The 16,624-nt window shown below is 63.5% G+C and overlaps 1 protein-coding gene across 2 annotated transcripts in view; it reads right to left on the reverse strand.

The window, feature by feature from the left end:
• The window catches only part of NPR2 (natriuretic peptide receptor 2), a 56,713-nt gene extending 48,119 nt beyond the window's left edge, over positions 1-8,594 (reverse strand). For both annotated transcript variants that reach the window (XM_030567481.1, XM_030567480.1), the window contains exon 1: positions 7,892-8,594. In XM_030567481.1, coding sequence (XP_030423341.1) covers positions 7,892-8,594 — 703 coding nt within the window. The remainder of the gene's footprint in view (positions 1-7,891) is intronic.
• Between the last annotated feature and the right edge of the window lie 8,030 nt (positions 8,595-16,624).

Raw genomic sequence — 16,624 nt, forward strand, 5'->3', positions numbered from 1 at the left:
TGGGGGTCGTTGCCAATGCCTTCCCAGCAGCCTCTGACTGCTGAGCCAGGCCTTCCCCGGCTAATCCACTCAGCGCACAGGGACTAGCGGGCTTCAGCCTGGCCCCATTAGCTGGTTCCCCAGAGAGCCGGTGGCTCCCAGCTGCCTGCCCTGGCAGCTGCCTGTGCAGGGCACACAGACAGAGGCAGCCAAGGGGGCTTTACTGGCTCCCAGATGCTGCCGCCTGGGCCTAGGGTTTGGACTTAGGGTCAGCGACTGTTCAGGGGGAGCAAACTGAGCCCTGACGAGAGCACTGGCTTGTCATCTCCTGCCCAGCCCAGCCCGTCACCTGGCACTGACAGCCTAGGACAGGGGTGGCCAATGAGAGCTGAGAAGAAGCCAGAATTTACCAATGTACATTGCCAAAGAGCCACAGTAATACCTCAGCAGCCCCCCATCAGCTCCCCACACCCTGCTTCCAGATCCTCCCACCCACAAGCAGCCCCACTGATCAGCACCTCCCCAACCCTCCCCGCACCTCCAGATCAGCTGTTTCACGGCGTGCAGGAGGCTCTGGCGAGGGAGGAGCGAGGGCTCAGCAGGCTCAGGGGAGGGGGCAGGGCCTGTGGCAGAGCCAGGGGTTGAGCAGTGAGCACCCCCCAGCACATTGGAAAGTTGGCGCCTGTAGCTCCAGCCCCGGAGTCGGTGCCTATACGCGTGCCGCATATTAACTTCTGAAGAGCCTAGGGCGCCCCAGGGCCAGATCTCTGCAGCTCTTCAGGGCTGTCTGCAGCCAGGAGCTGGAGGCACCTCCCTCGACCCCTAATGCTCGGTGCTCCCAGTGCTCGTTCACTGTATTCGGTGCAAGCACCGAGCTGGGCAGCACAGGGGCCCCGGACGCTCGGGAACACAGGCTGTGCCAGGCCTGGGACTCCTCAGCCAGCCAGTGCCTGACGCTCTAGCCCAGGGGTTTGCAACCTGTTTTTTTCTGAGGTCCCCCAACATGCAATACGAACTGCCCGGCCCGCCTATGGCACAACTGCTAAATGCCAGGGCCAGCATTAGGGGCTACCAAGCAGAGCGATTGCCTGGGGCCGCTGCAAAGCTAAGATGCTCGGCCTTCGGCTTTAGCCCTGGGTGGCAGGGCTCGGGCTTTGGCTTTCTGTCCTAAGCTGGTGCAAGGATATTTTGCGCCCTAGGCGAAACTTCCACCTTGCACGCACCCTGACTGCTGCCACCACCTCAAAACTAGTAAACTTGGCTTTATAAACAGCCTGTCAGAAGGGGGAAAGGCTTTGTAATGTGTCTTTTTACCTTTAAGGCGTTTCAGTGGTTTGCCGTTGCCTCTGATGTGTCCCAGTCAGAGTCTTACTATTGTGCAAAGCTAAACAACTGAGCCTGGCATTGCATCACCAGCCAGGGTGACAAATCCCCCTTGCCCCAAAGGGCCATTATCCCCTGGTGACTGATTTCTACGCCAAGTCTATAAAGCACTTCTAAGGTAAATCCATTATTCCTTCAGTATTACCCATGCAGACATCTCACAAAGAGTCTCACTCTTGACAAGGTACCAGCCTTGTGTAGATCCCTTCCACGTTGTGGGTAAGTGCCCTGTAAGACACGTGTGGGGTGAGTGAGTTTGTCAGGCCTGTGGTGACGGCTGTTTGTGAAGATCAGGGGGCCCTTTGCCAAGGGGTGCTGGTGTCACAGTGAGCTTGGGGTGGCTGACAGTATGGGGCAGGGCACACTCACTGGGCTGGGGGGCAGGTGGTGCCGGGCAGGGGCAGGGATCGGGATCTGTCAGTCTCCAGTGCTCGGGCCACACCAGCAGCCTCTTCACCTCGGAGTCTCCCCTGCTTGCCTGGGGGCCGCTCCTCCCCTCAAGCACCCTGGCCACGGCCGCCCGGGAGGACACAGCGGGAGGTGCCGCCGCGGAGGAGACGCAAGGGGCTCAGCTGGGGCCCGGCAACTGCCAGCCGAGAGCAGCAGGAGCAGGGTGCTGCTCGGGGGGAGCCAGGCGGCCTGAGCCCAGGGCAGCAGCAGCCTCCACGGCAGCAGGGGCAGGCGGGGAGCATAGCCGCCATGGGGCAGGAGAGGTCACGCTGCTGCTGCTGCTGTTTCCCACCTACAGCCGTCCTTCGCGCTACATGGCAGCCAGCGGCCCCGGGGTAAGTGGGGGAGACTCCAAGGTGAACAGGCTGCTGGCGCGGCCCCAGCGCTGGAGACTGACAGGTACCTGCCCCTAAGCAATAGTATAAAAACAAATTGGGGGCAACCTTTCTGGCACCCCCAAATCTTGGCGCCTCAGGCAGCCGCCTAGTTAGCCTGGTGGTTATAGCAGCCCTGCCTGAGCCCCAGTGAGTCTAACACGGGCTCTGCTCTCTGGTTTCTCTGGGCAGCCCCCCGGCGGCCCTGCACCTCAGGTCAAGAACTGCTGCTCCAGAGGAACGCACAACTCCCCACCCCTGCCCGCCTGCCCCAGTGCTGCGTGGCTGATGCCGGGCGCGTTACTGCACTGCCAAGACTAGTGGAGGCGAAGGGGCTGCTGCCTGGTCAGCACCGCTGCCCTTCCTGGGCGAGGCAAGACCCTTCCCCCAGCCAAAACAGCGCTGCCCCTACCCTGCTGTGCTCAGCAGCCCCCACTGCCTGCCAGGGAACCTCCCTGTAGAGATAGACCCACTTCTGTCCCCTGCTCCCCAGATTGCGTCCCAGCTCGGCAGGGGCGGCCCTGCACGCGGTGCCGGGATGGGCCCAGCTCGGGGATCCCGCTCCCCTGAGGATGGAGACACTGGAGAACTCAGCCTGTTGGTGAGAGCGCTGAAGGGATGGCTCAGCGGCAATGTCCCCCGACCTGTCAGCCCTCGGCGGGGGAGCGCACTCAGGGCAGTGAGCGGGCAGCTGGCACTGGGCAAACCCAGCCAGACGCTTGCTAGTGAGGGGCACGATGCCTGGGCAGAGCTGCCCTGGAGATGGGGGGATTCTCCATCACTTGGGCCCTTGCACCCAGATGGGGCATCTCTTCCTGCAGCCGGGCTCTGGCTCCCCATGGCTTGGGGGGGCGGTCTCTGGCCAGGTGATCCTGGAGCTCGGGCAGCCCCAGATGGTCAGACTGGTTCCTAGGATGCTGGCTCCAGTGACCCCCACGCCCACCCCCACGCTACATTCAGGGCAGTCCGGGACAGAGTCCAATGACTCCAAGGACAGCGGGACTCCTGTGCCCACCCAGTCTGACCCTGGTAGGACACCAGGAGCAGATCTCTTAGCAACCCATCCCATCCTGAGTGAAAAACGGTCACTGGGGGAGAACCCACCTCGGACACTTGTCCCCGCAGTTCGTTCCCCTCCCCCCGCCCACCTCCTCTCTCTCAGCACACCAGGACCAGAGCTTATGGCCCTGCCTGTCCCCTCTTTGCAAAGTGCCCATGGAGAAGGAAAGTGCCATTTCTAGGGTGGCCAGCAGGGGGCTTGATCCCCAGGGTGGGGGGGCGAGGGGGACCCCCTGCAGAGACTTGTGTGATCTTGCAGGCAAAAAAAATGCATACATCAAAGTGACCCCCAGCCAGCCAGCCACCCCCCCCCCCCCCCCCCCACAGCTTGCCAGCACTCCTACTCATGCCTCAAGCCAGACCCCTTGTGCACCCCTGGCCAGCCAGCCCCTCCCCCCCCCATATGCCCACAGCCAGGTCCCCCACACACATGTCCCAAGCCAGCCTCCACCCCCCACTCTTCTAGCTAGCTCCCACAGAATCCTAGCCAGCCCCACAGACATTCTCAGAGAGACCCCTGTGCCAGCCTCACCCCACGCAGACCTCCAGCCAAACGCCTTCGCCAGCCCCCCCCACATGCTGGGCATCCCCCCCCCTTGCAGGCCTCCAGCCAGCCCCATGAACCAGGCCAACCCCAGCAAGTACTCCAGTAGCAAAGTGGGGACCTGCCCTTTCTCATTGCTCCAGTCTCGCACCTGCCCCTCCTGACCCCCATCTCATGCTCTGGCATCTCCAGAACTCAGCCCCCCAGAGCCCTGCCCCCATTCCTCTCTATCTCCCAGCCTAGCCCTTCGCCCCTGACGAAGCCCGGGTCTCTGCCCTTGGAACAGTCCGGGGACCCACAGCATGAGCAGCCCCCGAGCGGGGCACCGAGGGACGGGCTTCAAAACAGGCCCCAGCTGTGTGGGGCAGAAAAGTGCTGGGGGAGCCTGCTCTGAGCCACCCCCCTTGCTCATCCCCGGCCCTGGGTCCAGGAGCCCCTGACACACATGGGGGTGAGTCTGGCACAGCCGGGAAATCCTTGGCCAAAGCCACCAGGCTCCAAGCAGGGTGAAAACATGTTTGGGTTTGAGGCGGCAGCAGGAATGTGCAGGTCCCTGGATTCCTGCCCCTAGCACCGCCCCGGCACTAATTGGAAACAGAGCAGCTGCCCTGCCGGCACCTCCACGGAGAGGAACGGGACGCCCAGGCTGTCTCCCCGGCCAGGCCAAAGCCCTGCTCAGCACCCCAGCCGCCAGCACTGCCCCAGGGTGCCCCCAGCCTGCCAGCTGAAATCCCCTCCCCAAGGGGGCTCCTTGCCCCAGCAGGGGCACAGAGGCCGGGGAGCAGCCCGGGCCTCCCCCAGCAGCTAGCAGGCCGTAGGATTGAGCAAGCCGGGGGAGGAGGCTGCAGCAGGAATGTCACACGGTGCTGCAGGCCAACCCCTTGCACACAGGCATGCCCACGCCCTGCTGTGGGGTGAGCAGGGCAGCAAAGGCCAGGCGCAGCGGGACGGGGGAGACGCCAGGCTCTGGGACAGGCCTGGGCGCTGGAAGGAGCCAGGAGGGCGCAGGGCCCCGGTGCCAGTATCACTCCCAGGAGGGATCCGCTACTTCTGACCTCAAGCCCATGATCTGTCTCAGCCCAGCACTTCTCCGATTGATCTCAGGCCCTTTAGCCCAAGCTGAGGCCTGCTGGGCCCGAGCACAGCGCTCAGGACATTCACTTGGGGCATGGGAGATGCTGGGCACCCACAGCACAATGAACAGAGAAGCCCTGGCTGGGGGTGTCTCCCCACCCTGAGCACTCGCTGCCACCGTGTAAATAATTAAACCATCCCTGGAGCAGGGACTTAGCCTGGGTCTCCAGCACCTACCGACTGCCCTGGCCACTGGACCACCCCCTGTGCCCTTCCTCTGCCCTAGCCCAACGACTACCCACCATCAGTCACAGAGCCCTGGCACTGACCCCTCCCTGAGCTGGGCATGGGGCCCTGAGGGCCCAGAATTCAGACCCTCCGCTGGGCTCATGCTCTCAGCCCCCCAAGGGCCAGGTCACTGCAGCTCCTAACTTTCAGCAGCAAACAATGCGTCTCCAGCCTGGGCCTGCACCTGCCTGCTCCCAGCATGAGTGTGGGGCAGCACAGAGGGCACCCCAGGCCCAGCACCTGAGGCAGGAGCCAGCACGAAGCACCAACTGCCCCATGCCCTGCTCCTGCTGTGGCCAGGCTTGCATGGGATCAGAGCGGAGCATCCACCAGCCATGCCGGCTCCAGCATCCCAGACTCCCTGCCCTTCTTAATGACACAGCATCTTAGGATCCATTAGCCAGCAGCCGAGCAGCTGCCTCCGGAATCAATAACCCCTTCTCATCAATAATGAAACAGCCTCAGGCTGCCCTTGGGCTCCAGCTGCTCCGTAATCCTCTCCATTTCCTCCTGCTCCCGATATAGCCACTCTCCCAGGGCCACCTCCCCAGCGGGCCAGCAGCTTTATCAATCCATCAGCAGGCTGGCGCAGCCCCCAGCCCGCCCCCCCCTTCCCCGGGGCCTGGAATCCCAGCTCCCGGCCAGCTGCCGGGAAAAGTCACGCACTTGTTTCCAGCTCTGTGCTCTGCTCCCTTGCAGCTACCCTCCTGGGGACCGTGCTGGGGCCGGAGAGGGTGACACTGCCCAGCCTGGCCAAAAGGGTGCATGCCAGCTCGGAGATTGGCACTGCTCTGCCACTCCCTACAAGGGCGTTTAGCCCATGGTGCCTTCCCCAGGCTCTGCCCAGGCCAAACCCCGCCCTCATCATGGCACTAGCATGTCCTTCGCCACTACCGTGCTGTTCCCCTCATCCTGCCTTGTCTCTCCCTGTATCAGTCTGGGCAGCGCCCAGCTCAACAGGACCCCGATCTCGGCTGGGGTCGGGGCAGTGCCTGGCCCGATGGGGCCCTCGATCTTGGCTGAGGTCTGGGCAGCAGCCGGCCCGACAGGGCCCCCCGATCTCGGCCGAGGTCTGGTCGACACTCGGCCCGGCGGGCCCTCAATCTCGGCCGGGGTCTGGGCGGCGCCCAGCCCGACAGGACCCCCTGATCTCGGCCAGGGTCTGGGCACCGCCCAGCCCGACGGGCCCCCCCAATCTCGGCCGGGGTCTGGGCAGCACCCGGCCCGGCAGGCCCCCAATCTCGGTCGGGATCTGGGCAGTGCCCGGCCCGACCAGGCCCCCGACCTCGGCCGGGGTCTGGGCAGCACTGGGCCCGACGGGGCCCCGATCTCAGCCGGGGTCCGGGCAGCGCCCGGCCCAACAGGGCCTCCCGATCTCGGCAGGGGTCCGGGCAGTGCCCGGCCCAACGGGGCCCCCCCAATCTCGGCCGGGGTCTGGGCAGCGCCTGGCCCAACGGGGCCCCCCCTGATCTCGGCCGGGGTCTGGGCAGCGCCCGGCCCGACGGGACCCTGATCTCGGCCGGGGTCTGGGCGGCGCCCAGCTCAACGGGACCCCGATCTCGGCTGGGGTCGGGGCAGTGCCTGGCCCGGTGGGCCCTCGATCTCGGCCAGGGTCTGGGCACCGACGGGGCCCCCCAATCTCAGCCGGGGTCTGGGCAGCACCCAGCCCGGCAGGCCCCCAATCTCGGCCGGGGTCTGGGCAGCGCCCGGCCCGACGGGGCCCCCCCAATCTCGGCCGGCGTCTGGGCAGCGCCCGGCCCGACGGGGCCCCGATCTCAGCCAGGGTGTAAGTGCTGCTATCACAAATAATAATAATAAAGTCTCACGCAGCGCCCCTGAGCCACATTGCCGGGATGGGACCAGGGGTGCCCTGGAACAGCCGGGAACCCACACCAGAGCCAGGCCTACAAAGCCTGTGGGGGGCAGGCTGTGCCTGAGGGTGCAGTTCCTGTAGGGCGCAGCCCTGGGGCTGGGGACTCCTGCAGCTCAGTCACGGGCTATTTCGTTCCCCTCTGGCCGGTCTCAGCCCCCTGCCAGGGCACAGAACTCAGCCTGGGACCGGCTGGGGTCTCTGCTGGCCCCGCCCCACCTCGCCAGGTCCATTTACTCTTCGGCCGGATCCGCTGCGTCCCGTCTCCCCCCCTCCCGAGCTAAGTCGCCCTGACGCACGGTCCCTGCCGCGCCCCGGACCGCTGGACGGCCAGAGCGCCGGGGAGGCTGAGTCCGCGCCTGGGCCGAGGAGAGCTGGGCGGCTGGTGGGCGGCGTGGGCTGCCCCACGCAGGGGCCCGGGCAGGGGCTGTGGGGCGCAGTGGCAGGTGCCATGGAGCGGAGGAGACCAAGGCGTGGCTGGACACCGGGCGGAACGCTGGGCTAGTACCGAGACTCCTCCGGGCGCGGCGATGCCCCCTGCTCCGCCTAAGTCCCAGCCCGCCCGGCGAAACCTCCTGCGCGGACACTCAGCCCAATTTCCAAAGGGCTGCGCTCGCCCTAAATTCCCACCCAGGGAGCAAAACGGGGGTGCGGACCCCTCGGGAACCGACCCATGAGTGCGCCCGGCCGTCCCGCTGCATCCCGGGACACCTCTGCCGCTGCGCGCCCTGCGCCGCGCAGAGACCTCGTGCGCACCGCCCGCGCAGAGCCCCCGCGCACTCACCGCGCAGAGGCCCCGCGCGCACCCCCAGCCCCCGCGCACTCACCGCGCAGAGGCCCCGCGCGCACCCCCAGCCCCCGCGCACTCACCGCGCGCGCTGGCCCGCAGGAAGTGCAGGGCCGCGTCGGCGCCGCCCTCCTCGGGCGCGTAGATGTGGTAGCGCACGCTGAGGTTGAGCGCCTCCTGCAGCTCCTGGTACACGCCCTCGATGGTGAAGTAGTAGGGCCGGTCGTCGGTCTTGTGGTCGGCGTAGAGCAGCGCGGCGCGGGCGCTCCAGTTGAAGTGCGCGTGGAGCTGCGAGACGAAGGCGCCCAGCTTGGGCGCGGAGGGCCCGGTGCGCACCGTGGTGCCGTAGTGCTCCTGCTTGTGGCTGAAGCCCGTGGCCACGGCCCCGGCCGTGATGAGCGGCAGGCGCCAGTGCGAGGCGAAGCGCCCCACCGAGGCGGCCGGGTAGACGCAGCCCGGCCCGAAGAGCACGTCGGGGTCGTGGTAGAGCTTCAGGTCCACGGCGTTGAGGGGCGCCACGTACTCGGAGCAGGCGCCCTCCAGCTCCGAGCTCCTGAAGTGGAGGCGCACGGCCAGCGGGCCGGGCAGCAGCGGGGGGTCGCCGCGCTCCAGCGCCTCGAGCGCCAGGCGGATGGCGGGGCCCACGCGCGGCCAGGCCCACGGGTAGCTCACGTTCCGCTCGGGGAGCACCACGGCCAGGCTCAGGCTGCGGTTCGCGCCCTCGGGCTCGGCACGCCCGGTGGCCCAGAGCGCGGCCAGGAGCAGCAGCGGCGGCGGCGGCGCCATGGGGGGCCCGGCCCCGGCCCGGGAGCCGCCCGGCGCTGGCCCTGCCACGCTCCGGCCCGCGCGGCTCCTGCTCCCTCGCCCGCCGCTCGCTCCGAATGCGCCGAGCTCCCCAGGAGAGGCGCCTCCTCCCCCGGCCCGGCCCGGCCCCGGCCCCGGCCCCCGCTGCCCTGCGCCTCCCTCCGGACGTGACTGTACAGAGCCCGCCGCTGCGGAGCCGCCCAGCGCCCCCTGCCGCCTCCGCCGGTCCCCGGGCTGCGCGCGGGCCAGGGCCGGGGGGCTCCCGCGGGGCTCGGCACGGGGGCCTGGAAGCGGATCCGCGGCCCGAGCTGCGGGCCGGCTGCTCCTGCCCGCTGGAGCTCGGCGCCCCTCGGCCAGCGCTGAGCTGGGGGCTGCGGGGATCGGGGCCGCCAGCTGCAGCCCGTGGGCGCCTCGCGCGCTGGCCCCACGATCCCGGTGCCAAATCCTGGAGCGCGGCCGGGACGCTCCAGGGCTGCAGCCGGGCAGCAGTCACAGGGGAGGAAGCCATTCACCACAGGCTCGGCGCTGAAAGCTCACAGTGCTCCCCCATCCTTAGTGACACGAGTTAACGCCCTGCGGAGGTGAAAGAGGCAGCTGGCAACAGGACCATACCCCCCTCCATATCTTCCTCCCCCAGCGTCCAGTCATGCCCACCTCCCTGCCCTCCGCAGGCCCAGCTGAGCAGCTCCCCAGACCTTCACCAGGCCCTTGGATGGTACTTCCACAGGAGAACTGCAGCCCCCCAGCTGTCAAACCAGCTGCTGGCCCCTGCGCTCCCCGTGCCCCCTCTAGCGCTGCCCCCAGGTGGGGGAGTCCCCGTGCCAGGTAGCTGTACAGGGCCCCGGCACAGGACTGCAGCCAGAGCATATGGGAGGGGCAGGGGGCTCTCAGCTGGCATACTCGGCTGTGGGAGTGGAGCAGGGGGCCTCGTCGTACCATCTGTGCAAGCCACTGAGAGCGTTGGGGGTATGGATGGGACGGGGTCCCGCACCCTGCTGCCCTCCCTGGGACTGGCCTAGGCTTACACGCCCAGGGCCAACCAAGGCGGTTTTCTCAGCAGGCTGCAGCCTCTGCCCTGGCAATGTGGCACAATCCCACGCGTGTGCTGCTGGCAGGAATTCAGTCGGCACCATGGCGCAGAGCGAGCTGGGAGCCCGGGCTCAGCACAGCTCCCCCGGGCAACTCCAGACAGTGCACCGGGTGTCCTCCGTAGCGCCAGTGTGAGCAACATCTGGCAGCCTGGGAACCGCAGCTGTGGCTCCAGTCTCCTTACACAGCAGCTGTAGAGTGGGAAGGTGGCCGCGGCTGCAGTGGCTCTTCTGACATGCCAGGCAGGGCTCTTACACCCGTCTGAGCAGCTTGTGGGTGCCCCACTGGTCTCGGCCGAGCTGAGCACTGCTTAGTGCCAGACGTCTCCATGGGAAGTGTTTTATGAGCTCTGTAAAATGAAGGATCTGAGGTTCCAAACAACTGGAGCTGCTTCAGAGCCTGCCCCGTCCCACCCCAACCCCCTCGCAGCCTCGTCCCTGGCTCCCCCCTCCAGGGCCAGCGCTTCCATTTAGGTGACTAGGGCGCCAGGATTTGGGAGGGCGGCAGACTGCTCCGGTGGACCTCCCGCAGGCGTTCCTGCAGACGGTCCGCTGGTCCCGCGGCTCCGGTGAAGCATCCGCAGACACGCCTGCGGCAGGTCCACCGGAGCCCTGGGACTGGCAAGCCGGCCCTGCGCCTAGGGTGCCAAAAACCCTCGCGCCACTCCTGCCCCCCTTGGACGCCTCAAGCCTGCCCTTCTGCCCCCCCATCTCAGCCTTGTCCCTGGCTCCCCCCTCAGACACGCTGCCTTCAGCCGCCTTGGAGCCTGCCCCCCCATCCCCTCCCAGCCTTGTCCCTGACTCCCCCCTTAGACACCCTGCCTTCAGACACCTCGGAGCCTGCCCTCCTGCCCCCCCATCTCAGCCTTGTCCCTGGCTCCCCCCTCAGACACGCTGCCTTCACCTGCCTTGGAGCCTGCCCCCTCCCAAGGCTCATCCCTGATCCCCCCACACACACACACGCTGCCTTCAGACACCTCGGAGCCTGCCCTCGTGCCCCCCAAATCCCAGCCTTGTCCCTGGCTTCCCCCTTGGACACGCTGCCTTCAGCCACCTCAGAGCCTGCCCCCCATGCCCTCCCAGCCTCGTCCCTGACCCCCCCTCAGACAAGCTGCCTTCAGCCACCTCAGAGCCGCCCTTCTGCCCCCCAAATCCCCTCCCAGCCTCATCCCTGGCGAGTTGCCTGTTGGGAGCTGAGCTGTGCTCTTGCCAAGTGCCCTGTGGGGCTGAGGTCGCTACTTGCCACGGTCTCTGAGGCTGCCTGACCGGCTCTGCCCTGAGGCCAGCACAAGAAGCCAGCGATCACCAATAGCCCCCACGCTGTACAAATGTGTGCACCTAGACACAGCACCCTGCGAGCCCCCCGCTGCCTCCCTCACAGAGCCAGGGAACCCCAGATCAGCAAGATGTACTGTGTATCCCACCCCCCCTCCGCGGCCCTGCCCCAGCCCACTGGCATCACCCCTCCCCAGGCAAATGCCATGGGGGTACAGGGAGAGGCTCTTAGGCTGACGAGGCCCAGCAGGCTCTGAGAGAAGGGCGCTCAGTCAGAGTCGCCCAGTGGCAAAGGGCTGGAATGGCCCTCCCATGGGGGTTACAACCAAATGCCCTATGGGCAGCACTGCTGCTGGCCCCCCCAGCCAGGGCCCAGGGTGCCTGTGGCCACCCTCCTGTCTGGCTGCTGCCTCCTATTTTCTCCAGGCTGCTGTTGTGAGAGGAAGTGCTGGGCCGGGGGAGCAGAAGCGTCTGGCTGGGGCCCCGGAGCCGGGGCCAGTGGCCAATGCCCGGCCTGGGCCGCACAGCACAGAGCAGGTTTGCATGTGTCTGTCTGGGGCTGCACGCAGCATTCCTCTCATTCCTGGGCAGGACCCATGGTCCTACGGGGCCGGCCCTGGAGCAGGGCCTGCTGCACGCAACGCCAACGCCAGCCCTCGTAAACTCGGCAGCAGATGTGAGAGCCGCTCCCCACCCAGCCACAGAGGAAGCTTCCCCTGCGGCCCGGGCTGCAGCCTGGAGCAAGGCTGGGGGAAAGAGCCTGGCCTGAGGTGTGGGGGCACCAATCCCCTGGCCGGTGCCCACTGATCCATGCACAGGGAGCTGGCAGCGGTGCTGGGGAGGGGTTTGGAGCTCCTAGGAGCAGAGGGGACCCGGGGAGAGGGGAAGCAGACAGAAGTACAAAGGGCCGAGGATGAGCTGGGCAAACAGGGAAAGAAAAGGGCTCAGAGGCAGAGGTGAGACCTGGCAGGGGCAATGCCCATCAGAGGGCAGTGTCCTGTGGTGTGGGGGGGCAAGGCAGGACCCAGTGGGGGAGGGGGAAGTGGCCTGTGGTTGGGGAGGTGGGGCAGGAGCCAGTGAGGGAGGGGGCAGTGCCCTATGGTGTGGGGGGTAGGGCAGGACCTACTGGGGGAGGGGGCAGTGGCTGTGGTGTGGGGGGCAGGGCAGGACCCAGTGAGGGAGGGGGCAGTGGCCTGTGATATGGGGGAGGACAAGGCCCAGTGGTGGTGGAGTGGAAAGGCAGGGCCCAGTGGTGTGTGGGGCCCAGTGGAGGTGGCGGCAGTGGCCTGTGGTGGTGGGGGGCAAGGCCTAGTGGGGAGGACGGGACAGGGCCCAGTAGGGGAGGGTGGGCAGTGGTTTGTGGGGTGGGGGTAATTCCCCCCCATCCCTGCCCCCAGGCACAGACACTAGGTGTGAGGGAGGTGGCAGGGCCCTCCATGGGGTGAGGCCCCGGCCCCAGTGGGCACATTCCAAGCATGGGCGTAGTTAGGGGAGGGTGAGGCGGCATAGTCTCCCCCGCCTGCAAGCTTGGGGCAGGTGCAGAATCCCCACACACACACATGCAGGGCCCCATTGGCCTGACTTTAGCTGCCCCACCCAAATACACAGCAGAACCTCGGAGTTACAAACTGGCCGGTCAGCCACGCACCCATTGGAACCGGAAGTACAGTCAGGCAGCAGCAGAGACCAATAAAGAAATAAACTCGCTGAAGTGAATCCCGCACTGTTCTGTGTTAAACGTAAACCACTACAAAATAAAGGGCAAGTTTAAAAAAGTTTTGATGGGGAAGGAAACTTTCTGTGAGACTTTCATTTAAATTCACCTGGGTAAAAGCAGCATTTTCCTTCTGCACAGCAACGTTTCGAAGCTGCAGGAAGTCACTGTTCAGCTGTAACTTTGGAAGGAACCAGGAGGTTTTGTCCGAGTTACGCCCGTTTCAGGGTTACGGACCCTCCATCCCCGGGGGGTCGTTACGAGTTCTACTGTGGACGTCAAACGGTGTTTCCTGCACGCCCCTGGCCATCACTCGTGGGCCCACACGCAGAGCCCCCAGCCCTGCCCCAGAGCCGCACCCGGGGGCTGGGGCCTGCTCTCCCTCCCTGGGGGCTGCCTCCGTGCCCCCGGCCAGCTATGGGGTGGCTTTACTGACATGAGGTGACACCTGGTGGCCAGCAGGGGAAATCCAGGCTCCCTCCAGCTCCCGGGGCAGCCGGCCAAGGAGCCAAGCCTGCGGGATGTGGCCCCCAAGGTCACACCGCACGAGCCAGCCCCACAGATCTTCACATGAGCGTGTGGCTTTTGGCCTGGCCTCTGGCTGTTGAGCTCCCACAGCGCCTCACAGCCTCCATGCTCCTGCCAGCGACCCACATTTCTGGAGATGGAATGAGGTGACTGAGATCAAGTTATAGGGAGCTGGATTCAGCACTGGGCTCCCAGTCCCACTCCCCCAAAACCCCGCTCTGCGTCCCCTCCTAGCAATTAGTTCTGCCCTGTTCTGCTTCTACATCAGTTCTACCCGCACCCAGGCCTGCGCCTCCAGGGGCCCCTCCCCTACTCGGCCTCTTCTCAGGCGGGGGCTGCAGGGAACATCCAGGGCTCTTTCTGTTCCCCCTCCCCCCCTGTGAGCCGCTCCTTCCTCCCTCCCCCATAAACTCCTCTGGTTCCGGGGTGGGGGGTGGGTGCAGATGTTTCCCCCCAGGAAAGGGAGCAGCAGGGAAGCCTCCAAAGAGAGGGGGCTGAGGCTGCCAATGCCCGGCTGGGCTCCAGCCCCCCCTGATGCCCTGCGGCAGGGGAGTTGGCAGTGCCAGCACCTAGAGCTGGGGGAGCTGGGACCAGAGACCCGGCCCCATTCCTGAGCTAGCACCAGACTCCTGTCCGTGAGCCGGCTGCCCCACCCCACCCCGTGCCTGCCCCCGGTCCGTCACACAGCCCAGGCACTCAGTGCTGGGGATCATTCTGGGTCTGGCCCCACGCAGTTGTGGTACAGCCCTGCTGGGGCTGGGCTGTTCTGCAGCAGCACGTTGCACCTGCCCCCGAAGCTCGCACCAGCCCCAAACTTCCCTCCCACTCGGAGAGCTGTGCAGACAGGCCACCGCAGCTCTTCGCACAGCCTTGGAGCTGCACAGAGGGCAAGACCCCAGCCTGTCTCTGTAGAGAGCAAACGCCAAGGGAGAAAGACACTTCCCGCAGAATGCCAGAGCTGGCCTTTCGCCCAGGGCCTACGGGGTGCACAGTTCCATGCATGAACACATGGGTACACGCTCACACCTGGTGTGCCCCTCTCTGATCACAGGTGTGTGCACGTCCCAGCATTGCACTGGCTGATCAGGCAGGTGACTGCACGTGCAGTTTTGGGCATGGAGCTTGTGGCAGAAGGGCCCTTTGTCATGTGATCTAGCACATCAGGTCTGGAATGTCTTTCCTCCTGTTTACAGGCATTAACTGTGCAACATTAGCATTACAAGGCCTTTTAACATAGAGTGTGTCCCCATGTATTCCCCTTAACATGTTCAAGGGTTTTTTCAAAAGAATAGGCACATTGTACATTTTTACAATTTTTGATAATAGCGACACAATGGTTACAAAAATCACCATTAGCAATAACAACAAACCCATTGCACATGTCCATCTACAATCATGTTTGTCTGCCACACCTTTGGATCAGTACCACTGGGGGTTGGACCTTTTAGGGTTAACCTGTGGCTTCCCTTTGCAAAATTAAGTTCTTTCTTTCCTCCTTGTCTTGAAGGATCAAACCCTGATTTCTCTTGCTTAACAGAATTCACTGGCTCATGGGGTGGGCTCTCTGTGCTAACTGCTATTAGCAAGTCTGTCTTCTCCCTGCCAGCCAGGAAATTTGCATCAACACAAACACTAGATTAACTCACTTTCAAACCCTTCAGTTGCAGTAAACTGCTTGCACAGATTATCATGAGGATTCCTTTCCCTAAAAGCTGTTCTAAGCAACAATTCACCCCTCTCAGAAGTTCTGCCCTTACCCTCTTCACCTAGGGCTTGTTCTAAAGGAACACTTCCCTGAGCCGCCACAGACTCTTTCTGGGTCTCACTTACATCCATGATCACCTTTGGCCCATCAGGCAGATTCCTACACAATCCCCTTTCAGGCAAATGTATAGACTCACTAGAAAAAAGGTTAGAAGCCTTCTCCTTCCCTTTGCCACATACACTTTCAGGAATCTTGTTCTTCTTGCTAGAAGTTTCCCAACTGTCAGTAGGTACCACAATCAGATCACCTTCATGCTCTCCTTGTGCCCTGGCTAGGATATCACCCTGGTCAGACAGAGTTGCTACACCCTTTTCCAACCACACATTAGCAACAGGCAAAATACAAGCACCAGAATTGGCTGGTCTCTGGGATTTTGCTACGACACTAACTGGATGCAACCTAGTCACAGTGCCATTCTCCCCAGCAGACATGAACTTAGGACCATTCCCTTCCTGGGCTTTAGCTGTGTTCACAACCAACTTTGAGACAACTGCACTATTCTCAACCCTCACAGGCTGAAAGGCAGCTTCTGTCTTCTCCACAGACACAGAAGAGCCGGAGACACATTCTCCTTCACCAGACACACAGCCTGGGATCTCACTTCCCTTGTCCCAGCACACCAGGCTGTTCACAGACAACTGCTTGGAGACCGGGGTAGCTTCCTCCATAGGCAAGTCAATATCCCCGACAGACACAGGCACATTCCCTTCACTGTCACATTTCTCCACACAGGAAACAGGTAAGGGACAGGGACACTCATCTTCCACTATCCTTGTCTTCCCAAACTGCTGACTAGACAAAGCCATCACCTTACAAGGCTGCCTAGGGTCCTCCCAAAATCTTGTCCTCCTCCCCCTTGTCTTGATCTAATTCCAGATTCACTTCTGAGACATTAGACAGACATTCAGAAACTTCATTCACAGATAAACTGCTTTTTTGCACAGATAAACATTTGGAGAAAGCCTCCCACTCAAATCATTGCCCATAACAGACATAGGTTTAAGATCATTCCTGTCCTGTGACTGGCTACCTGGACTGAACAAAGCTTTAACATCTTCCCCAATCAAAAGATCCTTAGGCAACAACTTTCTTACCCCAGCTACAACATCATGTTTAGCCCCATTCCATTCGAGGTGGATTCTGGCTAAAGGCACACGGACAGTAAACTCCTAGAGGACTACAACATTCACACTCTGATTTGGTAAATAATCTTCCTCTTTGACCAGATCTGCTTTAACAAGAGCGATGTTAGAAGCCATAACTTGCCCTAAACAGCTTTTACCATTGACTTTTACAGTCTCTATGAATTTTCCATTACCACTCCTGTACACAGCACTGGCACAACTTGTGGGGTCACCCTCTACTGACCTCACAGTAACATCATTGACATAACAGGTGGCAGTGTTGGGGTACATTGGGTTACTGTGACGAACTGGGAATGTTTGTAATGTTTTCTCTGGGTATGGCTATACCTGAAACTTCAAAGAGCTGCTGCGGTAGTGCGCCCATGGCAGCGCTTTGAAGTGTGAGTGTGGTCGCAGCGCCAGCGCCGGGAGAGAGCTGCACGTACTCCATATCCTCTATGGGTGTAGCTCCCAGCGCTGGGAGCTGCGCTCCCAGCGCTGCGGCACTGTTTACACTG

The sequence above is a fragment of the Gopherus evgoodei genome, chromosome 6 (genome assembly GCF_007399415.2).
Source record: "Gopherus evgoodei ecotype Sinaloan lineage chromosome 6, rGopEvg1_v1.p, whole genome shotgun sequence".
Lineage (NCBI taxonomy): Eukaryota > Metazoa > Chordata > Testudines > Testudinidae > Gopherus > Gopherus evgoodei.